This window comes from Citrus sinensis, chromosome 3 (genome assembly GCF_022201045.2).
Source record: "Citrus sinensis cultivar Valencia sweet orange chromosome 3, DVS_A1.0, whole genome shotgun sequence".
In the NCBI taxonomy this organism is placed as follows: domain Eukaryota; kingdom Viridiplantae; phylum Streptophyta; class Magnoliopsida; order Sapindales; family Rutaceae; genus Citrus; species Citrus sinensis.
In genome coordinates this window covers 50,246,928-50,269,919 of record NC_068558.1, presented here as the reverse complement: position 1 = coordinate 50,269,919, position 22,992 = coordinate 50,246,928, and the positions used below count along the sequence as shown (strand labels likewise).

The 22,992-nt window shown below is 34.2% G+C and overlaps 3 protein-coding genes across 6 annotated transcripts; 1 reads left to right on the top strand and 2 right to left on the bottom strand.

The window, feature by feature from the left end:
- The first annotated feature begins 2,390 nt into the window (after positions 1 to 2,390).
- Positions 2,391 to 4,036, top strand: LOC127898618 (uncharacterized). Of its 3 annotated transcripts, none has more exons than XM_052437124.1 (4): positions 2,391 to 2,555; positions 3,000 to 3,118; positions 3,446 to 3,525; positions 3,609 to 4,036. In XM_052437124.1, exons 2-4 carry the CDS (start codon positions 3,050 to 3,052, stop codon positions 3,871 to 3,873), a joined length of 414 nt encoding a protein of 137 aa, XP_052293084.1. In that variant the 5' UTR covers positions 2,391 to 2,555; positions 3,000 to 3,049; the 3' UTR covers positions 3,874 to 4,036. The 3 variants fall into 3 exon arrangements, with proteins under 3 accessions (XP_052293084.1, XP_052293083.1, XP_052293085.1); XM_052437123.1 differs by having other exon boundaries at positions 2,408 to 2,555; positions 2,855 to 3,118; XM_052437125.1 differs by lacking the exon at positions 2,391 to 2,555 and adding an exon at positions 2,855 to 2,879.
- Positions 4,037 to 4,263: 227 nt separating this feature from the next.
- On the bottom strand, positions 4,264 to 10,175 carry LOC127901082 (uncharacterized). Its single transcript, XM_052437122.1, has 7 exons — positions 9,334 to 10,175; positions 8,365 to 8,666; positions 8,019 to 8,083; positions 6,250 to 7,894; positions 5,981 to 6,144; positions 5,702 to 5,894; positions 4,264 to 5,594 (listed from the first exon to the last, which is right to left on the bottom strand). The coding sequence occupies exons 2-7, from the start codon at positions 8,513 to 8,515 to the stop codon at positions 4,897 to 4,899; spliced, it is 2,916 nt and encodes a 971-aa protein (XP_052293082.1). The 5' UTR covers positions 8,516 to 8,666; positions 9,334 to 10,175; the 3' UTR covers positions 4,264 to 4,896.
- A 3,872-nt stretch (positions 10,176 to 14,047) lies between these two features.
- Positions 14,048 to 18,947, bottom strand: LOC127900943 (putative recombination initiation defects 3). 2 transcript variants are annotated; one of them, XM_052436441.1, is made up of 13 exons: positions 18,758 to 18,947; positions 18,038 to 18,182; positions 17,795 to 17,945; positions 17,521 to 17,655; positions 17,182 to 17,234; positions 16,904 to 17,098; positions 16,655 to 16,690; positions 16,477 to 16,542; positions 16,328 to 16,366; positions 16,177 to 16,226; positions 15,670 to 15,823; positions 15,365 to 15,446; positions 14,048 to 15,001 (listed from the first exon to the last, which is right to left on the bottom strand). In XM_052436441.1, the coding sequence occupies exons 1-13, from the start codon at positions 18,820 to 18,822 to the stop codon at positions 14,895 to 14,897; spliced, it is 1,278 nt and encodes a 425-aa protein (XP_052292401.1). In that variant the 5' UTR covers positions 18,823 to 18,947; the 3' UTR covers positions 14,048 to 14,894. The 2 variants fall into 2 exon arrangements, 1 of the variants encoding a protein (XP_052292401.1); XR_008052860.1 differs by having other exon boundaries at positions 14,938 to 15,001; positions 15,613 to 15,823.
- Positions 18,948 to 22,992: the final 4,045 nt, after the last annotated feature.

The window sequence follows — 22,992 nt, the reverse complement described above, 5'->3', positions numbered from 1 at the left end:
GCCCAATTTGAAAGAACAATGGGGTTTTATTAATTTTACTTTGATAGAGTTCGCTGTGGTTTGTGTCAATTTATATATGTGTAAAACTCTATTACCTAATTAATTAATGTTATAATATTAAAATTTTCCATTCAAATCAAATGTCATTATAATTATATTTACCCAGACGACTCAACTCTTTAAAAATTCTTATCGCTACATTATTTGAAATGTCACGAATGGAACAGGGTTCATGTAGGTCGGACACTTTTTGCAACAAAAGTTTCGAATAACAACGATACTCATATTTTAAAGATATTTCTTTCTCGTTGAAACTAGTTACAGTAATTTTTAAAATAATTATTGTTAATTATACTGTAAAAATAATCAACTGTAACGATAATCAGTTTAACGTTTGATAAATTAAATTTTATAAATGTTGTAAGTTTTAAAAGCAATAGTATGTATTTGGTAAATCTTACTATTAAATTGTTATAACAATATAAATAACTGAATTGAACATAGTGTTGAATAAGATTTATTTACGCATTTATAAACATGTATATAGAATATTTTTTATTGTACATATATAGTAATTGATAATTAAAATAAATATTTTTGTTACCTCAATATAATTGGTAATCATAATAATAATCTCTTTAATGTTAATGATTTTATTTCTTAATTAATTTGAGATTTTTACAATATATATATGAAATTGTATTAAGTATAAAACTAATCCTTAAAATCAAATTTTGAAAAGTCACTTATTCCCTACTTTTTAAAATCTGCTGTATGATTGAGTAATTTTGCTAAAAGTAATTTCTAAATAAATTTACGAAACAACAAAATTAATTTTTAGCATTTCAAAACTACTTTGTGCCTCCCAAAAACAATCTCAAACTGACCCTAAACATTAATTATAACCATTCAATTCATAATTTATTCATATATATCTATATGAATAACATGCCCTTAGTATAAAATATTTTTACTTTTAACTCTATGTATAGAATCCAGTGTTAGTTGGTAAAAGAGTGAATGATCAAAATCCTCTTTTGATCTGATATTGTTTTAAGCAAATTCTATTAATGTGATTGGTGGTTAATAAATTAAAAAGAAAAAACAGTTAAATCCTAATCATACAATAACACTAAAAGACAGATGGTATAAGATCGGTACAAGATCAGGAGTGCTCAGATCAAGAGTGCTCAGATCAGGAGAGGGTCACAATCAATCAGTGAAACCCTATGTTGTTTGATTAAATTAATGGAAACTCTATGATGTTTCAAAACATATTCAAACTCCCCAAAGTGTCGAATGTTTTGCAAATATTTTCATTTTACCCTTGATAGTTGCTTGAAATTAAAGATAGCAATAACTTTTATTATTTAATTAGTTGAATAATTGAAAAATTAAATTTAAAATTATGAGAAAATGCAAGGAAATTGTCATAACTATTAATTTATTATGAAATATTATTCAAAATTTATTAAAAAATTAAATGTAAAATTAATATAAATACTATTTTGTTTGGAATCTAAAAAGATGAAGTTATGTGTGCGTGTGTGGGCGCGTGCGCGCATGCGTATGTGCATGTGTGGGTGTGGGTGTGTGTGCGTGTGTACATATATTATTTTTATTGTTTCAAATACCCTCAACTTATTATTCTCCAAAAAGATAGTATATGCATGTTTACTTTTCATTTAGATTTTCAATTAATTATGGAAAGATTTGAAACTAATAAAAAAAATATAATAATTTTCTTACTTTTTCTAATAATTTTACATTCAATTTTTTATTATCTGTGATTAATTAAATAATTAAAGGTATTCGTACTTCTAACATCGAGCAACCACCAAGTATCAAAATAGTAAGATCAGCGAACAAGTTGCACTTGAGGATTTTGGATGTGTTTTGAAATATTAGTGGTTTCAATTGGTTTAATCAAATAATGAGTTTTCACTCTTTTCTCCAATGTTAAGTAGGAGCATAATTAACAATAATACTCTTAAGTTGTAATGATAATTTTAAAAATTATTAATGATAACTGTATTTTTGGAAACTATTTAGAACAGGGGTTATTTATTTGCCATACAATATAACTTATTATTATTTTTGCATGGATAGAACATTTTAAGCTATGGCAAGCGAATAATTGATAATTTTCATCTTCTTCGTACGAGTATTGTTTGCATTTTGACATGTACTTAAACAAATCTAAATCCTTTTTATTCTCAAAGTATAAGCCCATGTTTAAATTTGGAGTGTGATAGAGTGGGGTGTGTGGTAATTTCTTTACAAATTATTAACTAACTAAAATTTAAAATATAATATTAAATTCAATTTTGATAAATAAATAAATTTATTTATAGTTATTTAAAAAATATCAATTAGAAGAATTTTAAGGGATGGCAGAGACCATCCACCCGCTGTCGTTTAAAATGAGACAAATTATTTGAAAGAAAGAAAGAAAAAAAAGACTATAAAAAGGTAAAAGGCAACGGGAACGAAGCAAGTGTTCGTTTCTGGTTGACGATTGTGAAGCCATGGCTGCAGCCTAAACACTGGACAAGGTGAGTGTATTCAGTATTTTACTCGAAGAAAGTAATTGTTTGGCTACTGTTAGATTGAGAAATTTTAGAACACATTTTAAGTACTGTATCAGTAATATAATAAATAAATAATATCATAATAATTATATTAAATATAATTACACGTGTTATTCATATATTAATTAATTATAATACATATAAAGCTTTTCTAAAATTTTTGCCGTTGATGATCAGTGTCAGTGCCATAAATTAGAATTCAATCATGACATATATTGATTTCATTACTGTTTGTTTATCTTTTGTAACTCTGCCATTTCAAGATTCCTTCGGTAGTCCGTGCCAGTGGTGAGCTTTTATTATTGGCTTTGCTAAAGGGGCAGTAACCCGGGGTTATTTTAGATGGGTTTGCACGGAAAGTGTTTGTAAAATTGACTGTGAGAAAGTTTTTGTTTCTCGCTGGGGCAGGGGAAGAGTTGTCGTTGAAGTCATAAAGTGCATTGGTTTGGCAAGTACTTATGAGCACCGAGATGCAACAGAAAACCGGGCCTCCCCAAATTTTCAAGTTGGATAAAGCATTGAAATTGGTAAGTTTGTATTGCATGATATTGAATAATGAACATGGCTGTCAGTTGTTTTACTCCTTACTCCTTTGTGGGCTCTGAACTTGTGGAGATTGATTTGACCCAATTTATTCAGTGATCGCCGCCCTTTCCTTCAAACTGTGGAAACAGTTATTGTACAAAAGGTAGTATAAAATATTTGCATACTCCCCAAACTTCGAAATGCATGGACAAATTTTCATCAATTGGGCAGACGTATACATGCATAGAGCAACAGAAAAAGTGTCCGCGCTTGCTTATGCTGAACCTTGATCCTTTTTGTTGTATTTGACGTTGTTGGCGGGTGTGCAGGCTGAACAATGGGTTGATAATATGACCAAAGCTGCAGAGGATGAACCAACCGAAATAGAACCAGAGGCCAGGCCTTCTAGGTCAGTATATTCATCCTAACCTGACTATAAATTTATTTTGTCATCGTAGGATGTTGGGAATAACTTTCCTCATGTTGTCGTAGGCTTGGACTTGGTGCAAAAGTTTCACGCCAATCAAAAATTGGACCCTCAAATGATCCTGTTGAAAGAAAGTTGCAGGTCAGCTTGAATGCTGGAAAAAGAAATGCTGCCAAAACTGCTGAGGAGTCCACTCCCTCTATTAGAGATGGCCATGGTGACAATGATGAAGATGAAGCTGAAGATTCGGAAAGCAGAACTAGTACATTTGCAAAGAGAAGACCAGCTCCACCAACTTCATCCTTACAAGCATTGAAGAAACAGAAATAACTCGTCACATTTTCAAGACTTAATTTATGGAATTGTGTGTTATTATTGAATTTGATACTGACCCCAGGTCTGATGCTTGATAAAACTGAGTCTACACAGACAGGATTTCCTTTTATGATAGATGGTGATATAATTCTCTTGATTATTTTCCAATTTGTTCCCAGCTGATGATTCATTTTCGGAGGAAATCTTTTTTATTAATTAATGTTCTGTGTTACTCTTTTAAATCTGTATCATATCAGGCGTAGTTCTTTGTTGTAAGACGGTGATTATTCTTCTGTTCATATGCAACCATCATCCCATCGTCCGAAGTAGTGTATTCCAAGTTTGAGGAAAACAAAAGGGAACAATAAACCTATTTTCTCTGCATTAGTTCTCAATAATCCGATGTTCAACAACCAGCAGCTTTTTATTGTATATATTAACACAAGGTGATATCCGTTTCCTATGAAATACATCAAAAAACTCGCCACACTCCAAACTTTGTAAATGCATCAGAGAAACAAAAGAAACTAAAACTAAAAACATGAACGATTAATTAATGGAATCAAACCAACTGAAAACAAACCCTCAACTAAATCAACACACAAACTCTGTAAGTTATAAAATAGGTGGACTTTTATTGATTATTGAGCGAAATGCAAGTTGTTGCCTTGACTCTGTCGACTCTGGAAACGTCAGCAGTGAAAACCAAGCGTTTTTGGTGCAAGAAGCACTTGCAATGCAGAGTTACTCTTTGCTCATGAGAGATCCTTCAACTAACGATTTGTGCAAAAGAAGGCTCCCAGGTATGGTTAAATGACAAACAAGATTATGTATATCTACATGATTTCAGTGGCAAAGTCAGGTGTCAAATTGATCCCCAGATCACACTGCAAGAGCACTAAATGAGCCGCCTCTGAGCTGATGCACAGCCATTGCTCTCCACCTGATGCTCAAGAGAGTAGCTTGCTTTCTCCCACCCCAATGCAAGGTAGTTCGCAATTTATTGGCATGAACAAAAAGCAGAATTCTGATTTACAATTAGATGTTGATGTTGTTTTCCTTCAAGTCAGCTGGAAGCAGTGGACATCCATCTTCTGAGTTGGTGCTGCCTTCGCTTTCCTTCAACTCAGCCAGAACCGTTGGACATCCTCCTTCAGGACTTTCATTTACACAGCTTAATATGATGTCTTCCATCAATTCTTCAAGAATAGCATCCCCCATCTCAATACAAGTACTATCAGTATCAAATCGAAGGTCCATCCACGTTCCAGATTTAGCCATGTCTTTTCTGACAGTCTGGTCTAGTGTATGAGGCAGTGGCAGTGGGATGAGATGCCATAGGACTCCTTCCCAAACCTCACAAAGGGAATTTTTTTTGTCCGGGACAGGCCGGATGTAGGGTTTAACAAATGATACCCAAGGTGAGCAACCAAAATAGTGCCCACAAATCTCCATGAGAACTTCATTAACAAGATCAAACAGGAGTTTCTGTTCATAACAGAGCTGGTTGGGTAAGAAGTCTATCTCTTCAAACAATGAGGGGTCTAGAAGCTGGTCTGTAGAAAGTGATTTCATACAAACTTCATCCCAATTCAAGTCAGAGGCTTGTACCACAGTCTTTACATACTCAAAAACTGATTCTTTGTCCACGGAACTTTTCATTTGGATGCTTGGAACTACAGCAGAAGAGGCATGTTCTTCAAATTGAATTCGGTGTGGTTCCATCGGTATATCGCCTGAAGATTTGTAAGTGAATTAACAAATCAGCCCAAAAGTAGTGTCAAAATAAACTCAGCAATAAGTATTGGATAAAAATATATTAAACACTTCATATAAACCCTACCAGCAAGGGATCTGGTGCTTGCAGGGCTAACATCATCCTCAATATATAGCGGCTCAAGAACAGAAACAGGACTTGGGCGCTCTAATACGTCAATAGCTGTCTCTTGATCGTCAACCTTCTTGGTGGTCGAAGAGTTTGATGGAGATGCTAATGGAGAAGAAGGGAGTTGGTTATCTTCAGATGACTCCAGCTCCTGGAAGCAGAAGAAAATGATCCACAAGATGAAAAGAGATAAACAATGGGGCAGAACAACATACATGTACCCTAATGTGATGTTACCTCTTTTATACGTCTGCAATTTTGTTCATTACATATTTCAGACTCATCACTGTTATGGTCATTGTCTTTAATACTGGAAGCACAGGTTGGTTGGCAGGAAGCATCCAAGACATTGCTCTCCTCCAGGACTACAATTTCATTTGTTTTTATAATTTCCATCTCTCCTGCAGATATTTTATGGAAGGCTAAGTAATAAAGAATTTGAACACAGGGATAAGGATATATCAATATGCTTGTTACCATAAATTGTTTAATTGACTACACCATACCTATAGAGTTCCTGTCATCTCCACCAGAGCAAGAGGTTTCTTTCACTTCATTATCATGAATCTGCTCAACCACGATAGTTGAATTGAAGGTAGGGGTTTCTATTTTATAGTCAGAGTTGTCATCAGAAATGCATGGCTGAGTCTCCAAACTTTTTGTTGTTTGACCTAGATGACAGCTCGGGCTCTCTTGGTTCAGAGATGATGAGTTGTCATTCACCTTCTGATATTTGTCTGAGTTAACAAATCTCATCTGTGCAGTTACAAAGCCATCCTCCCAGTTTCTTCCCGGGCTGCCAACAGGAGAGTAGTTGTATTCAGGAAGAGAGAGAATTCTTCCAAGGGTTTTCGGAACATATCTGCTAGAAGAATCAAGAATTTCATCCCCAGTGCCTAGCATCTCAGAGAGATGTTTTTTGGCCTCAATATAGATACTAGATACCCTTTGCTTAGGTAAATCAGCACTTCTGTGTCCTGAACCTAATTCACTGTCCTTTAGCTTGCCAGTCTTGTCCACATTTTTAACACCAACAGGTCTAGCAATTTTTTCAATAAAGAAATGGTCTTTAGTTGGAGAGTTTATTCCAACATTCTCCTTAATGCCTCTGTCTCTATCTCCCAGCTTTTGACACTCATAAGAATCCCCTTTTTGACTACTATGCTGCTCTTTTCCCATTGCATATTTCAACTTTCTTTTAATTTCTGTGAGAAAGAAGTGGGAACCAATTCTCTCATTCGGCCCATTATTTCCGAGGACATAATGAGATTCTGGTGATGAGCCAACAGTGCTCTCAGCTCCAGAGTTTTGGAAGCCTGTTGGTCCAGGCTTCAAAATAACAATCCTATTTGAATCTTGAGGTCTCTTTTCTCCATTTGGTGGGCGTCTTTCCTGAGACTTGACCTTTCTCCTGAAAAACCTTCTCTGTTTATGATTGACAAGCTCATCAGATTGTCTATTATTACCCATCTCCTGCTCTGACAAAGTGGATCCTGCGAGTGAAGTGGAGTCCTCGTCTTTGTCCAATTGTGCATCTGGAAAGTTTTGAACGCATTTGACCAACAGTGAATTTGGGTCTTGTAGATATTTCACAAACATTTCACCATCCGAACCCAAAATCTGAAGAGCATCCATAAGCTCTTTGGAGAGGTGGATTGGCCCATCTTCTGAATGCTGTTTACCTTTAATGAGCTTCTGACTTATTAACAACTTGATAGCTTCCCTCAATTTTTCTTCAAAATCAGGATTCTTCTGGTGTAATCGCCTGTGAAGTTCACCTGGCTGTTCATGATTCATATAACTTATACTTTTCTGATGGATCTGGTGGCAGAACTCTTCCATTACCTTGTCTATATCAAGGCTACTTGTATGTTGATGCTCCGATTTCTCATGAAAGGGCTGTTCGGCACTTAAACTTTCAGAGGCATCTAAATCATTGATGCTATCACAGCTTTTCTTCCGAGTTTTTCTCATTCTTTTGCTTGCCTTCTTTCTAGGGCTTCCCTGTTCCAAATGAGAATTCTTTGGTTCTGCTTCAGCATTGTTTATCTTGTTCTGGGTGTCTTGCTCATTGATCATCTCTTCGTCCATGAGTTTCTTCACACTTGGCTTACCAGCATTAGCTGCCGCATTTCTACTCTCTTCACCATCCTGAAACACATAAAATAGTGTCAATTGACATCAAAACAGTTCACCCAGTAGTAATGCAATAAGCATTTAGAAAATAAAAGGAGCAAAAGAAACACTTAAATTTGTGTAAATCGAAAATACTTACAAAGGTTCCTTCATTATTGTCAATCCAAGTCAACATGTCAAGCTTATTGATTGGAACTCGAGCACCTGCAAGAGGGATTCAACAAATAAGAGTGAAAATACTATTTGATTAACTTGATTAATCACAACCTATTGTCTGTCATTAATGACTAAAAAACACTCCACATATATATGGATAATTTTTTTCCATAACTGACATCAATTTAGAGAAGATTAAGTAGCAACAAGTAGCCGAAAAATTCCTGCATGTTATTACTACTATCTCTCTGCACTTAAAGAGACTTGGCATCTGCTTTTGAGAGGGCAATAATCTTTCAAATCTTGTTGATCTTAGACAGAGTTCTTACCAGATGCAAGTTTGCCAGTACGCCTCCTATCTGAAAGCATTTTCTGAGTAAATCGACCATGACGGAAGTCGAAAATGCTTATGAAGCCCCACATACAGCCTAACTGATCTTTCTCATATCGCACAGAGCGTCTCTGTGATTTTTTCCCCATAATGATCAGAATGATTCCTTGAAGTAATTATGCTCTCCTCACCAAATTCTTTCCCTAGATAAAGAAAATCCGACGAAACAGTTCACACAGAAATACCGCTTCTAACGCAAGAACTGAAAGATCCAAAAGGCTTCCTCCTCATCAATGATCACTGATTTGATGTAGAGAAGGACAAGATAATTCACATGAGACTGCAAACAACTCAAAAGGATGAAAGGATGCAGTTTTAATAATGCGATGATGCAGCCCACCCCCTCCCTTTCTCCTTCTCCCATTCACACGCATGCATACAAAGCAAGAGAATCATTAAAGTTCAATGAAAAATATTTTCTGACCATACTAGAGGACGTTTGATGGTTCTGAAATGACAGCATCAGATCATAAAAATAAGAGAAAAATGAACCGCATGCAAAGAAACACAGAAGATGTAAACTATTGCGGTTACAAGTATGGTTTTCTAGTTCAGCTATTTTACATAAGCTCCCACGAGGTGACAGGATGCATGTTCACTAAAGAGTTCTCATTCAAGCTGAATCGCCAACAGGTATAATCATTTCAGAATCTAGAGGGGTAAGTAAAATATAAGCAGAATTACTGGAAACATGAAAACATGCTAACAACACGAGATCACCACAGAACAATCAACACCAGAATAGAATGTGATACACGACACATCCACTTCGTACATCATCATATTTGCATTGCCTTAAAAATGATCTGTTTTCCAACTTATCAAAGTGCTTAAATTTTGTTCATACAATTCCCAACCCCATCTGTTCTGAAACTAATTATTTTGGAAATAAAAAAATAATACATACCTTAAGTTACTCGGAATGGTCAAGAAGAATAGCAAAAGTAACTGCAGATAGATGTTAACTATAAAATAATATTCGAATTTCCAATCACCACGCAGGGTAAAGCGAAAGCTTAACAAGCTTTCATTGGATGGCAAGGTATCAAAACCTGCTTTTGCCTCAAACCTCTCACCAGCAAAAGGCTTTTTGATAATTTGATCGTCCCTTCAACGAAAGACCAATTATTTTTCATCATCAGAACTCACAACTACATATCATAGCTCAAAAAATTCACCTTCAAGCCTTTTAACCATGAACAAAGACTAAACAAGGATCAACTTGATGACTGACGAGGATGTCTTTGAACCACATTCAAGCCTTGCCAATCTTGATTTTGTGAAAGGCCACATAGAAAATTCCGAAAAAACTAAATTGGATTGGATTGGATTGGGTTATTTGCTTTTTTTTTTTTCTTCTATTTTTTTTGTCGGGTACTAATTGAAAACCTCTCCTTCAACGTCGTATCAGCAACACTCAAGAACCAAGTTTAGTTTTTTTTTTCTTCAATGTCAATTGTCAAAGATGTTGCTCACCAAAAAATGAAAAAAAAAACCAAGGAAAAAAGAAAAGCGAAAACAAGGACTTTTATCAAAGTGGGTATCTTTTGACAGCCAAAAAAGAGACCCCGAAATCGTTATCTAGCACCGACCCATTATTATTATTATTTTGAAGAAGCAAATTCTCAAACGGGCGGGCAGAGAGAGAGAGAGAGAGAGAGACAGAACTTTTTACAATACTGTTGTTGTCTGACTGTGGAAGTGGAAGTGGAAATGGAAATGGGAGAGGAGAATACGTGACAGGTGGGACAAATCTACGAAGCTGCAGCTCTATAATTTGATTTTGCTTTTTATATTTTAGTTTTCATGTATTGGACAATGGTGACAAAAATAACAAATATGGAATGTCATTTTTAAAAATATGATGTAGATTAATGATGATATATGGATGGTGGCTTTTGCCTTGCTCTTGACTCCAAGCATAAAAGCACCTTTGGTCAAACCCGCCATCATGGTAGTAATCATGGATGTTGAGGTTTAAATTCAAATTAATCTGCTTAATTTTCACTCTTTTCTCAGTGGAATTATGCATTGTGAAATACAGTATCGGGTCTTCGATGGGCTACAATTACTATTTTATGCCGCGTCATTATTTTCGTGAAAATGATTAGTTTTAATGCTGTTATCACAAGATACTCAATTTATTTGTTTAGTATAGTAATAATAATAATAATAATAATAATAATAAAGAAGAAGAAATCTTATTATGTACCATCCAATCTTCAACCTACATTTAAAATGTCTCTATAAATTTTACTGTCGTTTTACCCTGCAAGGAATACGCATTAGACAATAAACAAGACAACGCAACGCACGGGTTTTTTTTACTCGAGAGTGAAAAATATATGCAAGCCAGCTGAAGAAGCATGCAGTGCAAATTTTGGAATGCCAGTATACCGCCCACGTGAGGAGCAGTTGGGCCTAAATGCAGTCCAAATGGGCCCCTGATAAATGAAAAAAGGTGGGACCACTTGCATTTACCAACTCTAAAAGCGACCCGTTTTGTCCAATCACGAAGGCCCATATGAGACAATAGCTAACCACCACCACCTCGCTAGAGTAACCACTGCGTGGAGAGTTTACGTAAATGAAAAAATTAAAAAAAAAAAAAAAATCAGTTGAATGCTATCTAGTGTCTATATATATATATATATATATTAATATATGTATATGCAATTGAATCTGGTTAAGTTGAAAATTAGATTTTGGTGAAAGCCAATGAATGGTCTATCAATTATTAATAATGAGAAAGTGATAAGTATCCAATTCTTGTTACACCAAGTAATGGAATCTATTTAATATGCATGGAAGCTAGCGATCGGTATTTGATCATTTTGGTTTTGGTTTAAGTGATCATAAGTAGTGACTCCACCGAACAGGGACCGCTAAATAATATGAAATGTGGTACCAACCCTTGGCCTTAATTGCACAAATGAACTTAAAATTATGACGGATTGAGACCGTTTAACAAATATTTTTATTGTCTTAACCTTGCCACGACCAATATAACTAACACGGGAGTGAGTAACAAATCAATTTTCTTCTTTTTCATAAAGTGAGGAATTATGATTTTTGCATGCAGAATTGGAAGCAGCAGCTTTGTGCTTGCTTAGACTAAAAGATACTTGAAGATAATTGAGGAGAGAAGAAGAACAAGGATCGCAGCAACAACAACAACAACAACAACAAACATTTATTGATGATGATTCAATCGTCGTCCTTTTTTTTTCATCCACTATCTAGAGTCTAGACTATCAACATGGGATGCAAATGGAGACTATGAGTTCCATCACCGTAATTTTATTTTTAAAATTATGTATGTGCATAATATATTAAACAAGGAAACAGTGGTTAGAGTATTTGATATCAATGTTTGAATAGATTTGTCAAATAATATTATAATATTTCATTTAAGTGACAATATGACACTTATTTATTAAATGATATTATAATGAGATAAATATTTATTTAATCTTTATATTTTAAATCAAGTATTCGTTTAGTCTGTGTATTTTGAAGAATATCTTAAAGTAATCTTATTACTAATTACATTACCCTTTAGCCGTCAATCAAACCAAGAGTGTATTTTGGAACAAAATGAGTTCAAGTTTCAAGAGACTCATCTTTCATGGTCAGTATTGATATAAATCATTTACATATAGTATTAAGGGAAAAAAAAAACAGGTCAAGCTTCTGAATTTTGGCACACAACATTTTTCTTGATATTATTGTTTTTATGTAAAAATATAAATATGTTTTGAAAATGGCTTCCTTATAAAGCATTCTATATGACTCAACAAAGCGTTAAAAATATAATTATTTATCTGAATTAAATACAATAACGTAATTAAGCGAAATAAATGTGTTAAATTACTTGTTAATATTTTTAGTAATTTTATGAGTGTATGTTTGAACTCAATAAGGTCTAGCCAAAATTTGGAGAATATATGGTTGATTGAGATTAGCTTATCGTATATCATCATACAAATATCCAATTTAGTGCTGATTTTTTTATATTATGGTTTTCCATAGCGAGGTGGTTATCATGATGTGAAGGCCACAACAAGAAGATGTAAGCCCTAAGCACCCCCCCCCCCCCCAAAAAAAACAAATAATAATAATAAAAGATATATATACTAACGAATGAAAAACCGATCCCCCTTTTCTTTATAATTTAATTTAATAAGAAATTATACTCCGGGATGGGTATTTTTGTCGTGCTTTCTAAAGCCAATTGTTTATTCAGTTGGTGGACATAGTCATAAAATCTTTAATATATAAGATTAAAGCTCAACTACTCGAACAATTAACTACTCAATTACAAAACATAAAATAAATTAAATGAATGACATTACTTACAATCAATAATGAGGAGGACAGTTATACAACGATCTTTGTGTGATCTTCTGCTTCACACTATACACAAAAATATGATGATTATATCTTAACAATCAAAGATGGGGAGTCTAATCTCTCCGGTCCGGCTGTCAGGAGTGGGGATGTAAAGCATCGAACATTGGATGCTCCATAAGGAGACAGCCAAGAATAATGCCTTTTTAATTTACATATTACACCACAACTGGTAAAGTTTAAATATAAAGTAATTAAATTCATTGCATTACTCCCAACAAAGTGATCATACCCGTTCATTATATTTTGAGTGACATCCACTTTTAATCTAACATGAATCACTACGAGTTGGGTTGGGCAACTTTCATGATTACTCATTATCTTCATAGTGTATTGACGGCCACATCTAAAAAGAATCATAAATTTTTGTCATGTGATACTTTTTCTTCGTCATTGATCGCTTTTTCTAGATGCTTAAGTGCCCGTGGGCTGTAGCCCGTAGCTAGCATCCACCCCCTCGGCATAGAAAGTTTTGAAAAATGAGTTTGGATATCAAGGAAATTCATAAAATCTCCCTCGTGTCTCTGTCTTTGAATGAGACAAGATAGCGTCGATTTATAGAAATAAACAAGGGATTGTTCATCCAATCTAATCATTGGTTGAAGGAATGGAAGAAAAAAAAAATGTAAAACAATATTTTATTATAATATCTTATTGCTTTGTCAGTGGAGGCTTATGCAAATCCGTTGAAAAATCAGATAAACAACTTTGGACGGGTGTCCTCTTTTCTCTAGAATGGAAAGTTGTGTGACCCCTTAGTGCGTTGAGGGCCCCGATCTTGCAAAATTGTTCTGTGCTTTATTTTCTTGGACGACAAATGATTTTTATGTATGTCTCCAAGGAAAGAATAATCTGGCCAAATTATTCTATGCTAAGTATAAAAATAGATTTTAGATTATTAGGCAGCACTTGTTGGCTTTGCAGTGGCTGAGACCGGACCAAGATTATTATTCATATGTCATAGTAAAAGCAAAATCAATTTTCACCCACTTTCGTACATCAATTTGCGGCATGACTTTAACCCGACTTGAACCTTCCTTTCCGAAAAGGAAAATGTAAGCAGAAGAAGGCATCAATCTATCAGGTTACAGATCCCTCCTTTTTTCTTATTTTTTTTGTCTTTGAAGGGTAACACTTTTGTATTATCGCCGTGTCAAAGTGTTGGTTAAGGTAATTTTTTCAATTCAGGTGGAAGGGAGTTAAGCTCAAGTACGGATCTTATGCATTCTATCGCGCATGATTTGGAGCGCAGCAGGACTTGTGTCAAGAATTTATTGAGAGGGCTGTAGAGCCCACAAAACAGCCCATTCATTAAAATCTTAACGCACGTCTACATCACACACGATAACGTATACAATGGCAGCTACATGATCAGATTTCTAAGCTTCAAAAACACTTTAGTTAAATGAAGTGTGGTTGTCCTCGGGGGCTCAGACAAAGGCAAAAAGGCTCCTGGCTACTTTATTTAAGGCAAAAATAAAGGCGCTCTACTGGTGATGGTAAATAAGGGTTGTAAGATCAACTCACATTTGGGCCTTCAGTTGATATGGGTGGGGAATGCCCAATTGAGATGACTTGCTCCGTTATGGGACACAGCAGAGACAGCCCAGTTAGTGAATTACACTTAGGAATGCATCGACATTCAACCTTGCATCGCGCATAGCTAAGTAGGTGTGAAGTGGGAGGGCAAAAAACACAAAATAACAGGTAGGGAAATATATTTAAAAAAAAATGGAAAAGGGAATTTTCTAATGTAGCTGGGGCTTCAGCATGAATTCCGCAAATGATCTTTGCTTCATAAACATGATATCAAAGAGATGCTACTATTGAGATGTAGTGTTTTCTAACAAATGATGATATGTTTAAACCAGTAATGCCAGCCATTTCATGGGAAGACTAGTTCATGTCGGGGATGAACAAACTTTAATCTCTTAGTTGTAAACAAAAGATATTCTTATTTCCTTGGAAATATTAAATAGTTCTGTTCTCTGCTTGGGTAATGTAAAAACTTTCAGATCTTTAACACTTGGCATAGTAACAAGGGGCGCAACCATACCTTCAATTAATAATTATAGCATTATCATACTTTCTCTTTCGCCTCCTTGCTTTTCTCAAAATCCTTTCAGTCGCTTCCTTCTCATCATGTATCAACTTATTTTTATTGCCTGCAAAAGGATACAGGTTCATTTAGAGCCCCTTACATCAGTCTCTGGAACCAATATATGTTGTATAAAACTTTATCTGGGTTCAATTGAACAATGCCAAACAGCATGAGAACAAATCTTTGCATCCAAGCGTGTGCTAGACGAAAACAATAATTACAAACAAAAGCAATCTCCATAGTGGACATCTTCAATTTTCTTTTTATACACTTCATTTTATATCAGATAAATCAATCACTAATTCTCAATGTAACCACTTGTTCTGCAGTTCATGCCCTTTCGCACAATTTACAAAAAAGTAATAGTATCATATTTCAGTTAGAATTTAGAAACAAGTAACCCTGGAAATTAATTTTCACTGATTACCTGTTTCCTTCTCATTAATCAAGCAGGAAAAACCTCCATTAATATCCTCATCTGAATCAATCGTAATTATACATTCTTTTGCCTGCAGGACAGAATTGCATCTCAAATGGGCCATGAAAAATAAATGTCCAGAAACAGTAAAAGACAGGGATTCACTGTCAAGGGCACTAAGAAATATTAGACAGTGCAACTCCTAATAACAAGGACAAGTGCAGCAAAATCACTTAATCAGAATGCATGGCATCTACCTGAGCAGCCAAGGCACGAAGGGGATGGCTGAAAAAGAATTAGAAAATAAGAACTACCTGTCCAACGCAAGAAACTCCTTTCTGTTTTCGCTTCTCGGAGGCCATCCCCTTTTTGAGAGTAGCAAGCTCCTTTTTAACAAAAGTCCAACCTCCCATATCCACATTAGCGACTTGAATTTCTGGCACATTGGCCTCTGGAGGCACAGCTGGACTGAAATCAAAAGAAAGCTTTTACCATTGGCTAGATAACCTGAAGAATACATATTGAATCTGTACATCAAGTGATCACATCTGGACAGAGACAATCAGTAAGTGAAGAAATGAATAATGTAGGTAGTATATTTGTTTGCTAGTTGTTAAAGATAATAGTGAATGGAGAAAAGAGAACAGTGCCATATTTTGTTTTAATGTACGACAATGAAAAAAAGGGTGGCATGGACCGCATTTGGTCCCATGGATGGACCTTTGTTGAGGTTCACTCATCCACAGGACAGTGACAATGGATATCATTGACCTAATTTAACAGCACAAAAACCAACAGTAAGAAGTTTGAGTTTTACACACTTCTTAGGGGCCCTTAGCTTTTTCTGAGAAGAAACAGGGCGGCCACGAGGCTGCAGATTCACAAAATTAAAAGGCCTTCTGAGAATTATGCAATCAAAAAGAAAAGAGCTGAAAAAAGTTAAAGGGTCTTTGATTGAAAAGGATATAGCACCTTTTTTGACGGAACAAAAGTAGCAGGATGGCCATGACGCTGCAGATTCACAAATTTAAAGGCGTTCTGAGAAATTTGCGCTCATGAAAAAAAAAAAAAAAAAGAGCTCAGAAGAGCTAAAGAGACTTCAATTAAGAAGAATATGGCACCTTTTTTGAGGGAAAAGTGGCCAGGTTACTCTCTTGGATGGGGCTCTTCATGCTGGAAGCGATTGCCTACAAAAGCAATGATGAATTAGAAGGCATCTCACTAAGAAGTATAAACCTAAGGTGCCTTATAAGGCAAAGTTCAAAGATCCTTTCGAGAAAGAACAGTAGCCGGTTCAACCTTCTGGGTGGGGCTCTTCAGGTCACAAGCCATTGCCTGCAAAAACAAATGATAAATAAGAAGAGAATTTGAGCATGAAAATATTTGAAATAGACATTTCAATTGCAATAACTTGAAAAAACTGGTTAGCGAAGTTTAAGCATTATTTACCCTAGGTAAAGAATAATCCAATTTATAATTTGCCATTAATCTCACAAGAATTCTTAAGAATATAAAATTTCAAATTTATTAAATGTTGATCATACATGCCTTCATTTGTTCTGTTAGGAAGCTGAAAAGCTCATTCTGCAATTTCAGTAGTGAAGCTTCTATCTTTTTTGGCAAGGAGGATAGCTCCAAGAAAATCTCCTTAAACTTGTCTTCATATATGTCCTTCCCCAGTTGATCAGATAGAGATTTCAGGCCACCATCAAGGCCGGTTTTGATGTCTTCTTGTCCCTTGTTCTGGTGACAGTATCTTAGCTGCATTAGAAGTTAAACATCCATGACACTGAACAATCAAACAGGTCATAGAAGATCTTTGTTACCATCAGCTGCAGTGATGTATCTTGGACTATCAACTTCTGGGAAATGCCTTCCACTGAAAGAGAGTTGTGAATTATTTAAACTACAATACAAAATCTGGACATTTTCATAGACTTGAAAAGTAAGAATCTTGACACCCAATCACAATTAATGAAAAGTAAGAATCACTAAAACGGCATACAAGAAGACCTAGGTTCCATGTTCCTTTTTCATAGACTTGAAAAATTATTGTAGATTAGAATGAATACCACAGACTATAACCACTGGCATTTTTTTTTTCCTTTGCTTTAATTTATGCACAGCTTCTACTTTTCCATGTATTGAAGAATTAAAGAACTCACCCTCCAGCAATATTTCTTTGGATCCTCTATTCACTTGCATGATGTCACTCTGAACAGAATCCAAGTTTATTCCAATCCTGTTGAGTGAAGTTTCCATCAAGCCAAGCCGACGTTCAAGTTCCTCACTAACCTGACCTGTACAATAAATAAAATTTTAGTATTCATGCCATAATATAACCAACAATTATTTTCCGGATTTTTTTTTTTGTATGAATATGATAGAAAGGTACAGAATGTCAAAAATGCCTTATCATTCCGCAATGAGGAAGCTTACATCTCTGGTCTGGAGCAGAAGCAGGATTCCATTTGCGCACAACATTTGTGGAACATCTTATTGGAGTTTGGCTGTCTTCTCTTGTATAACTTCCTGGGGGCAAGCAAGAAAACTTCTTCACAGTGTTTTCTCGTTCTTGAGAACTTACTCTCTGCAAATAGAATATGAAAAACCAATAAAATAGCACAATAACCTCAAAAAAAAATTTAAAAAATAAATAACAAGACGGAAATGAGATCCAACCTGTTCATTTGTCAAAACTTCATCAAGAGAGGATTGAGAAAGCTGAGAAAACATGCCAAGCTGAGATGATGGTCCCTGCGAAAATGATTGCTGCGACTGCGACGGTTGTGACCGAAGCTGTGATGGTTGTGGTCCAAATGATCTCCTTCATATTATCACCAAAATGTTTGCATTATGCAATTCCCGTAAAATCGTAAGAAAAAAACAGAACTCAAAATGAGACAGCATCGCCTTTTGGCCATAAAATCGCAGCCATCGCTTATGAATCAATGAACACCCAAATTCCAGCAAAATAAATTTGTTATACTAGCTCTCCTTCTCTAATATTATCTCAGCGAAATTGTGAATCATTGGCAAGAGAACAAAAAAAAATTCAAATGCAGAATTTCCGTAACAACATCGATCGCAAGCCAATAATAGAAATAAGGAAACTGAGCTTAGTAAAACTAAATCTCCATGATTAGAAACTTTTTCTGACATTTTTTTTATGAACCATCAGACGCGCTAGTTAATCTTCAAATAATTACCTGAGGAAAAGTATATCCAATTTTGAATTCAAGGAAAATTTTAAAGTAACCTTAACTGAACTATAACAATAAAATCGAGTTCAAATGAATGAAAAAATTTACAAAAGTTTAGTAGATAAGATGCATAATTACGATAATCACAATTTACTTCACAGTTAGTTAATACAAGGGATGTAGAGAAAATGTATGAAACCTTGCGTGAGGAGGAAGGACAGAGATAGAGCTGAGATCGGTGGCTTTGTTGATCTTCAACTTCATTTCGTCCGACTTTTGGAATCGAAACCCTAACTTGATAGTCGATATACCGGAAAACTATGTGATCGTAGATTGACGATCGGTGATTTTTGCTTAACCGATCGATGTTATCTTCCAGATTCTTTGAATTTCAAATAAGGATCGTGGCGGGAAGGGGGCTATACCTATATGTACATTTTAATTCGGATTCGGCTTTGGCGGATCGCATTCGTGTACGCGTGCGTGGGCGGGAATTATGGGCTAACAAGCCCATTTAATTTTCAAATTCTATTATGGGCCTTGCCTCATTCCTTGGACTTCCTTCCTAACTACGATTTTTATTTGAGATAGACTATTGGCACCCCTCCCAAATTCTTTTAAAACCCCTTCTTCAATAATGTTAAGCTTAATGTCCAAAATACCCTTATTTCTAAATAAACACATTTAATTTGTGAATCTTTTAATTTTATATTCTTTTCTTGCTCCTCACAAACAAACTTTTATGGGTGATAAACTTCTTTATAAAAATCAATTAATTAAATAACATAATTGTAAGATTATGATGTAAAAAAATTTATTATGAGCTTTAAAAAAAGGCAAATAATTTTGTCAGAATGTATTTTGTTTATTATTAATAGATTGTCTTGGTAATTGAAGAAAAATTTATAGAGAATTTGAGAAAAAAAATTACATGTGTGAGTTTGATATTAGAGAAAATACAAGAGTTTTAATTTTATTTTTTTAAGAGAGAAAATACAAATTTGAAATGAGATAAAATAGATGTGAAATATATTAGAGTATTTATTCTTAAATGTAATTGTAATAGAAGAGGGGTTTTAAAAAGATTTTGGAGGGGTGCCAATAGTCCAACTCCTTTTATTTTCACTTGAAATTTCTTGTTTTAGGGGCAAAGATTGTTAAAAAAAAAAAATCCTTCTCAAACTCAATTCCAATGCGTGTATGTTATTCCAAAAAAATTAAAAAAAGAAGAAGAATTCTATTCGAAAATAAAAGTTTAGCCCTAGGAATGCATTGCATTTACATATCTCATATATTAGTTAGTTTGACCTATATTATCAGCCAATAAATAACCATAAGAATGACAGCCATTGGGTATTGGCTATCGATTCTTTTTTTTCTTTTTTTTTTTCTTTTGGTCTACAGCAACCAATTGTTATAATTTGTTTAAAATCTATGAATTTGAAATATTCATAATTTTAAAATAATAGCAATAGAACCTAACAGCCAAAATCATTTTTTCTTTGTCACCGTTTCTTCCACGTTGCTACACCTTACCAAACCCAGCTAATAGGTCCGACGGCTGATCAGTACTTGAAAACGACGTTGCTCCAATGTTGACATTCTATGTAAAATTTTTGGAACTTATTATTATATGGTATCTGCAATAGTTTGCTGCCTTTAAATATCTAATCGAATTAATTCTTGGAAGATCGCCATAATCTGTATTAACTTAAAAAGTCTACTACGTAGAAACCTGATTGTATGGTCAGTGACAGGGGCGGACCTCAGGAGAAAATTTAAGGGGGGCCAAATTTAAACTTATAAATTTAAGGAGGGGCCAAACTTAATTGTATAGGAGTCAGTGTGTAAATTATTCATATTTTATTTAAAAATCTCAAAATATTTTAAAATTCAGGGGGGGCCATGGCACCCTTTGGTCATACATGGCGTCCGCCCCTGGTCAGTGAAGTAAAATTATTTTAAAATACTTTAAAATGTTTTTTTTTTTTGAAAAATAAAATTTTAGCAGCAATCGAAATCAACTACTGAACAACAAATAATTGTGGGCATCTTAACCGAATTGGCTGTGATTGTTTATTTATTTCTGAATAATTATTAAATGCAATTTTTTTTTTTTTACTATTATTATCTCAACTATGGTCGGCATCAGGTTTTGAATTCCAACACATGTAACCACATTATTTCCAAATTTATATGGTGTTTGAATCTCACCATTCAATTGTATGATATCTAAACAGGTAACTGAGGATTACTACCAGACAAATCCCTTGATCATCGCAATTTTTAGATGGCCCACAAATATCATACAATTATAATTATTTTTTATTTTTATTCTTTTGAAAGGGAAATTCCACGTTAAGTTACTCGTAATTAATAAGGTTGTCTATTGTGTTTAGACAATAGATAGATGCGTGTTTGAGTTGCTTTTCCACCAAGTTCTATCGTTTACCAATTGATAGAGAGGACTAGTTATAGACATCTCAAAAAACTCTATTCTAAGTTATGTACAAAATGAAAAGACATGTGTTGTGTGGTTAATAATTTTTTAAAGAATTAATTGTATCATCTTATAAAAAAAAAATTGCTTCGTTTCATCATTCAATTAATGAATACGTTTCGCTTAAAATAAAATTTTAAGGTAAAATTTTTAAAATATATAGCTCAACGTAAGAGAATATGGACAATAATGTACTTATCATATAGCCGGCCTAATGACATCAAACTAACTTGTCACGTAAGCAACGAAAACAACATTGAACTTGTAATTGGAAATATGTTACATTTCTCGGCAACATTAATTAAAGGGGGCCCAACACCTTCATCCTCAGCGAACGTCATATCACAGTCTTATCTGGGTTTATTGCATTGTAAATGTGGTTCACGCTCGTTATGTGGAGAAGCAAGCCCCTTCGACCAATTAACAACGGCCGTTACAATTAGAAATTATCTTCAGGAAGTGTTTTCTCCATTGAAGATATTTTATCCTTGGCTGTCTCATTGTTTAAAGCTCGTGTATTCCTACACCATCCATCCAACTGTGACATATGCGGCTGTAAAGAGCAGGGCATGAATCACACGGTCATCAGTCAATCACTGACTGCAATATTGAGGAATCTTTTACATATTTGGTCATCGGGAGGGCCTAAGTTACTGTAATATTAACGTAACTTACTTGCTTTCACAGTAACAATACCACGTATTATCACGTTAAACGAAACTTAGCGTCTGCCTTGATCATCACCTCTTGTCATCTTACATAACAAGCAAACAAACACAATACACTTGTAAGGCATTTTTAATTATTTATAAATTTTATTACTTTTATTTTAATTTTTCACTGTCGTTAAACTTCCATCAAATAATTGTTATTTTTTTTAATGTTCGTTATGTTATTATATAAGGTAACAAAACCCCATTACAAATGCTTGGTTACTGGCTAAAAGTTTTAATAATTTAATCATAATCTTGCCAAAATTGCAATCAAATTATTTTTTGCGAGTAAGAATCAGTCCGACGAGCGTGAAAAGAAACCAATCAGTTTTTCACTGTTTAAACCGGTGAGCTGGAGTTTGACGGTTAAATAGAGAAGGATCAAAAGTCTCTACGTAGCATATTCCTCTTCCTGTTCGGCCCACCTACTCCCCACGCATTGACTTTTTTAGGTTTTTAGTTGTTACGCGTGAAGTGAAGCCACTGCACTGGTCCGCCCGCTAACGTCGTTGAGTCATTGTAAGAGAGAATCCAGATAAAAATTTCTTTAATTTTGAGAACTACCGACAATTTTCTTTTTTCTTTTTCTTCTTTCTTTTTATTTTTTTAATAGGGATTGTAAGTGTGTAACATTCAAATTATTTTTTATTTAATATTTTCATAAAATTTATATATACATGGTCAACTAAATAAAATTACTTTAAAATCGCTTTAGATATTCATCAAAACTAATATGAATGATTTCTATTATTCAAATTCATTTTGTGTCGATCTTACGTATAAAATTGTGTTATTATTTAGTAAAGAAATATCATAATGACTCAAACCCATTTTAACTTTATTACTTAGTTTTTAATATTTAATTAAAATTAATAACAACAAGCAAATAACGTTGTAAGTGAGTGATGTACACCTCCATATATTGTTTTTAAGGTCGAGTGGAAATAATAATTTATATGATGGTGCTATATTTATCCCACAATTTTTGCAAACTCATCCCACTATCAAACTCACCTCACTATCAAGAAATAATTATAATGAGTTCACATTATATTTAAAAATTTTAAATAAAGAAAAAGTTTGGAGATTTAATAAAAAATCAAATACCTAAACTATTACATATAATAACTTATATTTCTTAGGAGAATTCAGTCATTTTATATTATAAAGATAAAATAATAAAATAAATTAAAGCAATCTTTTAATAAAAAATACCTAAAC